Source organism: Desmodus rotundus, chromosome 3 (genome assembly GCF_022682495.2).
Source record: "Desmodus rotundus isolate HL8 chromosome 3, HLdesRot8A.1, whole genome shotgun sequence".
NCBI lineage: Eukaryota > Metazoa > Chordata > Mammalia > Chiroptera > Phyllostomidae > Desmodus > Desmodus rotundus.
The window spans coordinates 169503611-169517666 of record NC_071389.1 but is presented as its reverse complement, the minus strand read 5'-3'; the positions used below and the strand labels follow the sequence as shown (position 1 = coordinate 169517666).

General features: G+C 34.5%; 1 protein-coding gene across 21 annotated transcripts in view; it reads right to left on the bottom strand.

Moving 5' to 3' along the window:
* Positions 1-14056, bottom strand: part of SOX5 (SRY-box transcription factor 5) — a 908025-nt gene that overhangs the window by 118883 nt on the left and 775086 nt on the right. For 14 of the 21 annotated variants that reach the window (XM_053921733.1, XM_024575365.3, XM_053921734.1 and 11 more), the window contains one exon: positions 6809-6932. In XM_053921733.1, coding sequence (XP_053777708.1) covers positions 6809-6932 — 124 coding nt within the window. The remainder of the gene's footprint in view (positions 1-6808; positions 6933-14056) is intronic. The other 7 variants (XM_024575371.3, XM_071221063.1, XM_071221065.1 and 4 more) reach the window with 1 other exon arrangement.

The window sequence follows — 14056 nt, the reverse complement described above, 5'->3', positions numbered from 1 at the left end:
CACAATAAAGAAATATATATCTATCTCTTTTTTCTCAGTGATGAAACATGTAAAATTATTATAAACTAATTTAGCAAGAAACATATTTTATTGACTTATGAGAAGTGGAGGGTGGCTGTTATCATATAATTCTGGAATGTTACATACAACATTGTACTCAGTTCTTTTTCCTTTTTAATCATTTCCTATTCTTAAGCCATCAATCTAACTTCCTTCGGGTGGAGATTTAAATGATTGGCTATTCAGGTACCAAAGCTATTCTTTAAAAGTATAAATATTTTTACAGAGAACAGACTGATGGTTGCCAGAGGGGTGGAGGGTTGGGTGAGCAGTACGGGTTGGTAGTTACAGAATAGTCATGGGATGTAAAGTACAGCATAGGGAACATAGTTAATAATATTCTAATGACAATGTGTGGTACCATGTGGGTACTGGGGATATCGGGCGAAACACTATGCTGTACACTGGAAGCTAATACAAAGTAATACTGAATGTAAATAGCGATTGAAAAATAACAAAGAAATACAAAACAAAAAATAAAATAAAAATATGAATTATTTCCAACAAAGTCAAGTTCACCCAAAGTCTTTGATTTACAAGATATTTGGGAGAGGGGAAGGGAGGAAAGGAAGAGCTGGTCACAATAATTCTCACACACACAAACACAGCAGACTGAGATCTGATTACAACCTCTTCTCTCCACTTACATAGCATGCAATCCTGACAACACATTTCCTGTTTTGTCAGTTTGATAAAGGCGTACCACCTCAATGGCTTTTAGCTTGTAACTTGGTGATTGTTTCATCACTGACTGTCAATGACCTGTATGTCAGCTGACAAAGTGAAATCAGAAATTAGCATGCAGTCTCCTAAAATGCCAGACACGAGGACCCGTTGCACATGAGAGATATAATGGAAACCACATGGCACCCCATTAAACAATAAAACACGTGACACTAACTAAAAGCAGGAACACATCAGCAAATATGCCTGAGGAAGTTTATGGTATTTAACTCCTAAACATTAATTTTATTGTGGTGTATGAGGAACTAATTAACTGAGAGTTTCCTCTTTTATTGGAAGCGGAAATACTGTTCAGAAAACTCATGAAGAGTAAATACAACATATTTTAAGTTTATTAAGCTTGGCTCATCTACTCCTATTTATTTAAGTTAATCTCATAAGGCAATTTAATATTTCAATCAGTAACTCTATATGGCTATTTTATTTAGCACATTTCTAAAAAATTAATCAATGCATTAAAATGCAGAATAGGTATGTGAATACATTTCTAGTTTCACACTGCCAAAACAATGACTAAATACATTTTTTAAATCGTATGATCTTTTCCAACACAAACTCTGATAGACCAGTGGAAAACGACAATAGAAAAACATTTAAAACTCAGTGATTATAATGAAAATAGTTAAGGTTAAGGTTATATCTATATGAGATAAATGTTTCCATCAGCACTGTAATACTTTTCTCTAAACAATAATGTTTTCCTAGTCAGAGGAAGCTTTATTCAGTTGTGGCCAGAATGAATTTGATCCTAGATAGGATATAAAATGTGGTTAATTGATGGGTGGGGGTTTAGAATAGAATCTTCTTTTATTTATTTATTTTTTTGAAACAGGATCTGTGTTTTCCTGGCTTTATACTCAGTATTTATCATTTATATATAACTTAATAAGAGAAACAATGGTGGGCACTCTTTCATATGTAACCCTATCTAATCTCTAACAATTTAGTAGAATGAACTTCATTAACCCACTTTGTAGATGAGGGAGCTGAAGCTCAGTAATGTGTACAAGGCCAATCAAAGTAGCAGAAGGAGGCCAAACTTGACTCCAAGTCCACGCTCTCTCACCCAAGTACCTCTTTATTTGTAGTTGCCTATTTGAGATTAGGTTAACTAAACCAAGCAGACAAGACATTGGAATGTATGAAATCATATAGACCAAGGAATCAATTACTTATATATGTAATATTGTACACAGTGCTGTAAATGACAGATGCATTTTGTTATAACATGTATTCTGTTCTGTGGTTGAAATATGATAGGTGAACAACTTCCCAAAAAGGTTATAATAATTTAAAAAGTGAATATATACTAGGCTAGACCAGAAGTTCCTGAACTTTCTTGGATTGAGGCACCACCAGTGTGGCTCAATAGTTTCTCATGGCACCCCTAGGATGAAAGAAATGTCCAGCTATTCCATTTTATTAAGTAGTTTGGTCCGAACAACTAAGGTAGTTTATGTAGTGTCTCTGTATTTTCCTTGAAGTTTTAAAATATGATGAATGTCCCTGAGAATTAGCCACAGCACCCTGGAACCTTGGCACACACAGTTTGGAAACTATAACACCAGGCACACGCCCATCAAAGGGGAAAGGCTATATCTGTAGCTATGTGATTGACACATTCGATCGGTCAGTTTGTGCTAAATTATCAAGCTGACTCTTTTACACTGTTTTATGATATATATACATATATAGAAAATGGGTTATTTTATTAGACTTTGCCTTTCTGTAGATTTTTTATATCCACATAAAATGTCTTTATGTCAAAAAATTCTAAAGTATCTATTAGAATTGCATGACTAAAAATTATACACCCAAACAGGAATAGCACTTGACCTAAGAGTAGGATGGAGGAAGCTGTGTGATGGGGAAAGAGAACTCGAACTCGGTATTAAAGAAATGGGTATTGACCAAACTTAGGACTTTCAACCACCTTATCTAAAACCCATTCTGAAGTCTAAAATGTGAGGCTAAAACCAACATTCAAAAATATTTTGAATGTTGGTACATGTTTTTCTATGATAAGCAAATACAAAAGAGATGTCTTCCTAACAACAAAAATTGTTCTGCAGGTATCAAAGGAATGTATATTTTACTCCAAAAATATCTACCCAATGCAAGCTTTGCAGTTCACAAGTTGAAGTATTTGGTTAAGAGGTGAGACTTCCCACCAGAAGCAAATGGACTGTGTCTCTAGATTCTTCCATCACTCAAAGTGTCCTTCATTCATATGCCCATTTACTTCATAATTCAGAATTGGAACCTTTGTTATTTTTCAAATGTATTTCAGGACTACAATGATTGTTTTCTAATTAGAATGAGCTAGTACCCATAAATATAATTTAAAACTGTGATTTTTATACTGGTATTGTTTAATGATGTGCAGCTATATTCTGTAGGTGTCCGTCCACTGCACACCATATTTCTAATTCTGCCATTATATTTCTTAAAGGAAAAGTATCTTTATGTCCAACAAAAAGCTTCTTTTTTGAGAAAAGATGTTAGCTAATTATATGATAGTTAGGTCTCCTGACCTATAATTTTATTTTATAATTCCCTGTTGAGAACGTTTTAGCTTTTCAGTGAAGTCCCAGAGATTTTTATTTTATTTATTTTATTAGGACACATTGTCTACACAGGAAAATTTATTGATACTTTCTATGAAGTTTATGAAAAGCATTTGAGTTACTGATAACAAATGGTATATTTTTCATATTTACTTGAAACTCAAATCAAGATGGATGAGTCAGTCTCTGTCATCAACAACTATTAATATTACTCTAAATAACTGACAAACGGAGAAGTCACATATGGCTGACATCTATGAGAGGATAAAAACTAAGGCACATTGAAGACAGGAGATGTTAGGATTTGTCTCTCTCCCTCCCCCTATTCCTTCCCCACAACGTGATTAGGCAGGGAGGAGTTTGGAGTATTTACCACTTTCACCAGGCTCCCCAATCAAACTGACTCAGAGTGCCAGGGTGTCCACAAAGGGTGGCGCTTTCTTTTGCTACTGGCTTCTTAGTTTTACAGTTTGGTGCTGGTTTCAAGCTTGCCTGCAATTGTAGAGACTTTATTCTATTTTATTTCCAAGGTTATAAAAGAAGTGGCATTGTTTTATAACTTTAAGCACTGCAGGTACAAATATCAAATGGTTAACACACTAACAATTTTCAAAAGGAAAAACTTCTGCATGCCACACTATATTCACACTGAACAAATTTAGTATGCCAACTCTGTCAACTGGGAGTGAGGCTGAGGTGTTCTTGACCTTTTCCAAGCCTACAGTTATGCTATTGTTCATACTCAATGTGGTTTTCTCTTCAGCACAATATTTGCTAATGGGACTTATTTCTACAGTAGCTTAAAAAAGTTCTTTTTGGAAAACAGAACTAGTCTATATGTGTGTACTGCAGGTGCAGTCTGAGGCAACTGATAATTTTTAAAAGTGTCTTTTTTCTTCATCTAGTAACCAAGGTTACCAAAACCACATTGGAAACATATGTTTAATGTGAATAGTAATTCCTGAGGAAAATGGAACCAAAACAGCACAAAAATCTTTTATGATTAAAATCTCAAAATGTAGTATAGCAATAGAATTTTGAATTCCATTTTTAGAGTTTAAACTATTATTAGAATGTAAATATTTAAAATATATAGCCCTTAATTATTAAACATGTTGATGTTTGTGGATGTATTGATCTACAAATATAGAATGATGTGGCAAATAATATTAAATGAATAAATTAAGGAGCCAGAGTGAGAACACCATCTTAAAACACAGGAAAATGAAGTCAAAAGAAAGATGTGCAGACATATTGGGAAACCCACAAAGGGTACAGTACCATAAAAGTGTGAATTTTTATAGTGCCAAGTTGAGTTTAGTTTTTATCTGAACTTCATAGTTGCAATTATGCATCTCAAATGATTTTGCATATTTGAAAATATATATCCTATTTCTTCAATATTACATAGAGAAAGGTTTGAAGACTAGAAGTAAGTGGTAAATATGAAAATTCACAACATCATTTAACAAGAAACATAGATCTGATTTCTATTAATGTTGGATAGAGTTCTGCAAATGTAGTAAGTACTGAAGCATAGGAAGATGCTAATTTATTAACATATAAATGAATGAAGACCTACTGTTATTTATAAAATGATATTCTACATAAATATCTAAAATGATATTATTTCACTAATTGTTTTCAGTAAATTTGCTTTCCCTATATTCTTTCTAATCCTGATAATGTTTTAGAAGATATTTAGCTTATCAGTTTAGAGCCTTTTTGGAATTTATTACTATTTTTATTTAACACATTATAGCTAGCATTTTGGTTATATACATTTTAGAAAATGAAGTATTTGTTTTCTAAACTGACAATAGCTCTGAATGATGTGGTTCAGTTGGTTAGGTGTCTTCCTGGAAAGTGAAAGGTCAGCGGTTTGATTCCCAGTCAGGGCACTTGCCTACATTGTGGGTTAGGTCCTGGGATGGGACACTTATGGACACAGTGATGTTTTTCTCACACATTGATATTTCTGATGTTTCTCAGCCTTTCTTTCTCCCTCCCTTCCCCTCACTCTAAAAATAAATCAATAAAGTCTTTAAAAATATATAACAATGCATAGTTTCAGTTTTGGTAAAAAAGGCAGTCATCAAATTACAGACATCTAAAATTAATAAGCAATATTAACGGTTATGTTGGTAACGTATCACTTAGTACAAAATGCCCTTGTATTCTTTGTAATAAGTACTCATTCACTATTCATTCATTCACTTAACAGATAGTTTACTGGTATACTAGAATTTGAGATACAACAATAAATAAGACAGAATCAGCACCTGCTTTCATGGAGCATTCAATTGAAGTGAAGAGAAAAAATAGGATGGGCAAAAGCAGGTTTACAGTTGTGAGTATGCAAAACAGAGTTTATTCTTGTACTGAATATTATTTATTTATTTATTTACTTACTTATTTATTTATTATTGTATTAGTAATATAATACAATTGTAAACTTACTTTTTCAAATCTCTTTATTCAGGACCCAAAGGATCCAAAAGAAAGAGATCTAACTAGGTCAGCTGAGCTCTCTCAGGTCTGATTTGAAAGAGGTTCAGAATATCAAAGAGAATGGACACACTAATAATTCCAGCCCATAGTTAAGAAAGAGGTTTGGTCTAGGAACTAAAAGAAGACAAGGGCACTTGGGCTGCTTCCATATAAACAACTATGGGACATTTACACAATGGAAAAACAACTCGGCTGCAAAAATGAAGAAAATTTGACCCTTTGCAACAGTGTGGATGGACCTGGAGAACATTATGCTAAGTGAAATAGGATAGTCAGAGAAAGAGAAGTACTGTATGATTTCACTCACATGTGGAATCTAATGAACAAACTGAACTCACGAGCGAAACAGAGAAGGACTCATAGATGGGGAGCAGATGACAGCTTAGAGGGTGGAGGGATTGAACATAAAGGAAAAAGGACTCATGGACTGGACAACAGTGTGGTGATTGCTGGGGGGTGGAGGGGTATAAGGGGACTAGATGGTAATGGAAAAAGTAAAAGAAGACTAGAGAAAAAGAGGTTATAAACATAGGGTGAGACAGATAATGGAAGAACAACTAATTCACATCAGGAAACTGGGTTTCCTAATTAAAGGACTTTGGAAAGTTATTGAAAAGCATATTCCTATCTTATCTATGCAAAATAAATTTAGCCTGAATATTATATTCATATTTTAAGAATACACTGGAAATAGAAATTATGAAACTGAATTTTAAAAAGTAAATTTTGGCTTCAGAAGCATAGAAGTAATCTAAGCTCTTTTAAATACCAACATAAATCCTTTTCAATACCTTCTGTGTGTTTCCTCTTTAAAATAAAAATGCTATATGGGTGATCTCATTTCTTGGTGTGGCAGAAATGTTAAATTGCCTAATTTAACGCCATATCCTCCACCCACTCCCAGATGAAAAGTCAGGGATACTCACTACATCCAGCCTTATAGCTGAAGCCTGGAGGGAGGAGGAATCCTTGCTGGGCAGCGGCAGCCAGTGTCCGTTGATCAGGAGGGAATACGGGAATCATTAATGGCGGTAGTTGACCTTGAACCTGCTGAACATGATAAAGTGGATCAAAGAGAAGAAGTTTGGGTGCTCCATGCTTCCCACCCTCCTTACTTTATGATAAAAGAAAATCATCTATTCAATTCAATATACTGGCATACAAACTCGTTACAAGTCATGCTTTGGGATTATCTTAGGAAAATCAAAATATACTATAGTTGAAAGGTTTTATCAAGTTCACTGACTACCCTGGTGAATAATTTCCCTACATGATATCATTGAGAGTGATAAAGCATCACTATTTCACACAATAAGCCTTCTTCTCATTGCATGAAAGTTTTAAAAAGTTATCTCTTAGGTGGAACTAAAATCTCATGTAAATCTTACCTGTTAGGAATCATTCTACTTTCTAAAACAAAACAAACTAAAATAGTATCATTTTATATGTTAACAGCTCTTCATTACTTGAAGATAATGCTTCTGTTTACATATAATATTGAAATTTTATAATTATTGAATAAAATAGCTGGAAGAAAGCTTAGAGAATAAGATTTCCCCCTCCTTTTTTACAGAACTGGGGCCACAAAAGACAACTTACTTGGCCAGGCCATTGAATGGGATAGTCAAAGCTAGGTGTAGAATCCAGCCCCTTAAATCCTACCCTGTGCTGTACTATTGTCTTTGTCTGTCATTTGTCAAGCTTTAAACTCCTCAAATGACATAACCTCTGCTTTGGTTGCTCTCTTTGGACTACACCTTATTAGCTGGTATAACTCTCAAAACTTAGGGTTCTCACCAGAAAAAGAATAATACAGCACAATGGAATAACCATCTTCTTTGAACTGAACAAGACTTTCCAGAAGTATAACCTAATGTTGTCATTTCCGCAGCTATGTCACATTAGTGACTAATGCAGATAATGTCATTAACTAAAATACTCAGGATAATTTTTTCCAAATATTTAGCAAGACCTCCCTGGCAAACATGATTATTGGTTAGTGTTTGTCACCGAATCTGTGGATGGGAATTCAGGATCATACTGAAAATCACCTACCAACACTGTGTTTTCACTTACTACTCCTTCCACACATTGATTCAGTTACTTGGAAAATATTTGATAAACACCTACTATGTACAAGAAAATGAACTAGGCAGCAGGAATATAATAGTGAACAAGGAAACCAAGGTCTTATACCCACGGAGCTTACATTACAATGGGAGGAATAGTAAAACGTAAAACAGGTATACAAAAATAATTACAAATCCATTCATTTTCTAATCCTAACAGCAACTCTGAGATATCTTCCAGACTTGTTGTCCTTTCTCCCCTGTCTCCGAACATTCTTAGGGCACTTATGATTCTTAGAGTTCTCATCATTTCTCACTCTGAAAGTCCACCTTCAGTTTCTCCTTCATCTTTCACACTCAACCTCTGAGCTATTTCTGAGATTTTGATGGGTGAGTGTCCTTTTAGGGGTGGGAAGTGAGAGAGAGGGAGAGCATGGAAGGGAGAGAGGAAATGGGGGAGAGAGTGTGAGAGTGAGAGAGAGGGAGAGAGAGAAATAAGCACTGTAAGAATGAGGGATCTGCTTTCAGCAATGACTCCAAATTGGAAAGCATTTCTTTTAGCCAATAGGAGTTTAAACCTACCACTAGCATACCGTTTTAGTAAAACTAAAATGGAATGGCAACAACGTGGGGGGGCAGTATCTTAAGGTTAGAGCTGAAAGTTATACCACTACAACCAGCATTTTTTAATATCCTGGAGAAAAGATAAACCTTATGTAGAAATCAATGAAAATCAATTGGTTAAAGACTCAAAATATTAGAGATTATACAGTGAGCAAGTGTAGAGGAATAAGTGGCCTAAAACCAGAGGTAAACATTGGAGGGCAAAACTGTGTAGGGACTAGTTCAGTGCAAGCAGAGGGTGCTGGCTAGAATAGCGTGCAGAGAGACACCCAAGAAACCAGACACACTGGATAAGGGTTACACCAGCTACTGTATATCCTGTGTGTTTCATTGTTAGTAAGTTATATTTTATAGAGTACTTCTCTTCCTTTCTAAGACAACACTGGTTCTAAGAGGTGTTATAAATTTAATAGAATTTTGGAGGGTAGAAGAAACAAAATTAAACACATACTTGTATTATGAGAGCCATTCAAATTTCAGATACCTTAGGATTTGGGAAAAATAACAACTAGAATTGCAGAAACAACAGGTTTTAGGGTTAGTGTAGTAGTTCTCAAGCTTGAATGGATATTAGAATCACTGGACAAGCTCTGAAGACCTCCCAAGGCTCAGACTGCTTCCCAGACCAATTAAATCTGAATTAGGGGTGAGACCCAGCCATCAGCATTTTTAAAGCCCCCCTGATGATTCCAATGTGCATACAGACTTGAGAAGTACTGTCTCAAAGAATGTTTTCAGTCACTGTCAATGCACCTTTTTGTCTTCTTCATTTTTGCCTTGAGTTACAAAACACCTTCCCATATATCAGTAGTTGAAAGGGAGACTCTGCCTGACTTTTACAGGTTCTGGTGCCCACAGGATAAAATCAGACATTAAGCTATATTCCTCATAGAATTCCTTCAGAATGAATCTTGTATCTGTTTTTTACATGCTGTTCTTGAAAAAAAACCCAAAACCCTTCTGATGGTAGGCTCTTACCAAGCAATAATGACTAAATCCCCCCACCTGCAAGTTTCTTCACAGTTTGTCCCCGTCTCTTTCCAGACATTTCTGCTGTCCTCCTTCAGATATCCTGTACTCTTGCCTCATGGACCACGAGGAGTTCTCGCATACTCGGTGTTTTTCCACGCTTGAATGCTTTCAAGACTATTTTCTTCTGTTTTGAGTAATTTCTCTTTTCCTTTTCTTCTTGGCAAAATTCTACTTATTTTTCAAAGGGTTTTGAGACATACATAATGCCTCTGCCTGTGAAGCATTTCTTCTTACGGTGCGAATTTTCAGGCAGAAAGAAGTGTTACTTCTTTTAACCTCATAAAGCTAATGAAATACTTACTGTATTGAATAATAGTTACTTGTGAAAGATGAGTTTCCCTATGACTTATGAGCTTAATAAGGAAAGAAATTGTAACTTATTTGTTATTGTACCTTCAGAGCTCAGAACAATAGGTGGAACTATTCTATGTATTGATAATTCACAAATAAAGAAGAATGAACTATTAGTCCCATCTTTCTAAATGCAGTCACGGGTACCAACTGCAAATGTCCAAAAAAGTCATGTGGACAAAAAGTTATTTAATGACCATAAAGTAATTCAATTTCACCAAGAATAAAGTACCAATTGTTTTGTGTGTCTATTCTTAATCTATAGCAAAATGGTCTTATATATTATGATATACCCATGACTCTTGGAATTATGTGTGTGTGAAGAAATAAAAAGACTCCAGAAATATCAGAAATTTATTACATGCTTTTCTAATGAACAGACATATCTGCTTATTATGTTTAATAACATATGTTTAATTTATGTTTTACTTATTATAGCTTTGCAAAATGTTTTAGTAAAAGTACTCTATTCTTACTATTTTGTTTTCAAATACATCCTGGCTTTCTTGACATCTATTTTTCCACACTAATTTTAGGACACAAAATTTCTATTTGAATTCATCAACCTGATGGTTTGATGGCTAATAGGAGGTTATATTTTGCAATTAAATTAAATCTTCTTTTGCTTCATATCATTCTTATAGTTATTAGGTAACTTTATTTTTAAGATTTTAAAAAATATTTTTATTGCTATTGTAAAGGAAATTTTTTTGTTATTTTGTTTAACTGGTTGTTGTATGCACCTAAGCTTTTCTACTCTTGTATGACAGTTTTTTATCAGGTCACTCATTTATACTCTAATAATTTATACTATTTTTCAGCTAAAAATTTTAGTATTTTAAAGAATAAACTGTAAGGAATTTCAGAGTTTTCAAAAACATGTGTATCTTCCACTTTTGCCTTATTATAATTATTGAAGTTAATTTTGCTCTAGTAGTATAATTTGTTTCAATGTATAAATTTTCCAAGATCCACATACATAGAATAAAAGAGTTTTAAGGCTGAGAAAGATCCGAGAGGTTGCCTGGCACAACACAATCATTGTGACCATAGGAGGTAGGACTTAGTTTGGCCATACAAGTTGTTTATGGTTCCACATTGAGGTAACAGCAAAATTAACACTGAAACTACCTCTTCTAACTCTGACTTTAGCACTCCTTCACATGATGCAAAGTGTACAGGGGACAGGAGGGAAGCAGAAGGACCTCCAAGGGGCAGACAGGAACTAGAACAGAAAATGGGCCTAATTTCATAGTCCCAATGATGGGTTTTCTTTAGAATATCATAGAATAGATTATAAAGCATTGTACTAATATTGAGAATAAACTAAGAGGCAAAATAAATATAACCCCCAAATGTGTGGCTTCTGCACGTAAGCAACTAGAAATGCACTTCAAAATACAATTGATCCTCATTATCTGCAGATTTTGTATTTGCAGATTTGACTTCTCATGAAAATTTACTTGCACCCCACAAAATTTGCTTGTGCCAGTGCTTCTGCAGCCACAAACTTGAGCAAAGTAGAAAGAAAGCTTGGTGATTTCACCATTTAAAAGCATTTAGAATCAATAACGAAAAGAAGGTCTCTTTAAACAGAAACATGTAAAATAAGGTTATGTTATTGATTGGTTGATGGAAATGGTGTGACTAAAGGCTCTCGGAAACCTAACTCTCTGAATATCCCCCTCAGGACAATTGCTCAGTATTCACGAATCAGTGTTCATGGCAACTTTGCGGAACACAGTACAAATAATGAGCATCAACTATATTATCGCTACATATGAATTAATGTTCAGGTCACTGCTGCTGAAATTTAGGCACTTTTTGGGAGAAAAGGACACATTACATCAGCACAGTAAAATGTTTTCTGGATAAATTTTAAAACTAATTTAGTTATAAGGGTTAGTTATTCCTTTTTGCATATTTGCCAGTGTTGAATATTTCCAAATCCTATTCACTATTAACTTCATTTATGTCCTTTCACCTAATGAATGAAATTCCCTTTAAGCACCTAATTAAGTTTTAAAATGTGTGACATTTATAATTAAGTTTCTGTGAAATACTTTTGTCACAAAATTTTAGTCTTTTTATTAGGGGTCATGTTATTCACAAGTTAAAGACAACCTATTAAAATTTAAAATCCTATATTTTTAACTTTAAGATGAAATATCATGTTTTAACTCTTTTTATAATTCTACCATATAGATAGTGCATGTAGACTTGCCCTCTAAAATCTTAAGAATCCAAAACAAATGAAACACATCATCACACTATAAAAGAAAAAGCAAATTCTTATCAATTATTCAGTTAAATTTTTATATTTTATGTAAATATTCTATGGCAAAACACTTCAGTGGTTCCTTGAAAGCAATATATCAAATAGATATTTAAGATTATTAATTTACTTTCCAATTGCATGGGTCTGTTTTTTACTTTATTCTTTCAATTGACATTTTTACTAAGCAGAACATTCACTTTTTGGATAACTAGGGATACAAAGATGAATTCACAGAGAATATCTGCGCACAAGGACCTGACTCTGGTGGGGCAAATGTACAGTCACATTGCTGTTAATTCAACACAATAGAGTTGTATAGCACACTATGGAAGCACAGACAAGAGACTCCCAACAGAAGTCAAGGCAGGCCTCGTGGAGGTCGATACAGCAGGTGTAGGGACAGATCGTTAAGTAGGAGTTAGCCAGGCAAAGAGACAGGAATGTGAGGCAAGGATTCTGAGAGGGGGAGGCATGAGCAAAGGAACAGGGACAAGAAAAACTGTCATGTGAGGCGAACACCACCAACAGTCTAGAATTGCAAAAAATGTAAGAGGGAACCAGTGGTGTGAAAGTCTGCCTGAATCAGTGTGTGTGCTGGGGTGAGAGACTTAAGACTCACCCCCACCATAGGCCCTGGGGAACCACTGAGGGATTTAAAGTAGCTTAGGCAGAATGTTCTGATGAGTATCCAGAGAAGAGATTTGAGAGGCCAAGCATAGAGAAGAGGTAGGTTAATACAATTAATTAGGTGATAGATTATGAGGGCTTAATCAGTAATAGAAGGGTTATAAATGAGGAAAAAAGCCAAAAAATTATTTAGGGGAAATATGCAGAACATCAATGATAGGTAAGGTTATGTATGTGAGGGTATATGAGAAATCTCTGTAGATATGTGTAAATATGTACAGGGTGAACAAAATTAGGTTTACAGTTGTAATATAAATAAATGACAAAATAATAATATAAGAATAAACTGTGTTTCAAGTACTCACAACTATAAACCTACTTTAGCCCACCCTGGTATATATATAAATACACATACGCTGAAAACTTGGATGTGAAGAAAAGGACAGACTCAAAGATAACTCTTGGGTGTCAACTTCATGTAACTATTTATACAAGTATAAAAGAAAAAATGCATAGGGGGTAGTGATCGTTTTCATGGAAAGCTAATGAATATGGTTTTGGATGTGATGTGTTTTAAGTGCCTAAATAATATTCTATTGGATTTATGTTACAGGCAGATGGATATTCCAGTCTGAAATTAGGGAACAGATTTTTAGAGGCCATGGTATGGGGAGTCATTCACTGCTGACAGTGAACTAGTTAATCTAGAAAGAATCTGAATGATAAAGAGAAGAAATGGCTCATAAGATAAGAATAAAGAAAATCATGATTATAGTGTCACAAAAACCGATAGAATTTGAAGATTGAGATAGTGACTGATAGTGAGAAATATAGTGGAAAGAATACTGTAGATACAAAAAAAATCTTCTAGAATTGTTAATTAGAAGATTGTGACACTTCTAATAACATCGAGTCCATTAGAACAGAGGGCAGAAACCATACAGCAAAAGGTTGAGGACTGAATGACAAGCAGGAAAAAAGAGAAAGAAGACATATACTATTCTTCAGAGAAGGCTGGATGAGAAGTTAGGAAACATTAGAGAGCAGCCGCATGGGATACATGGGCTTTATTTAGGTTGCAGAGTTGTGAGCACATTAACTGGCTAAAAGGGACAAACAGAAATTGACATTTTTAAAAGTAGGGAAGAGAGAAACTAAGTGGCGAATGAACCAAAGTTTCAGAGTAGAGTGGA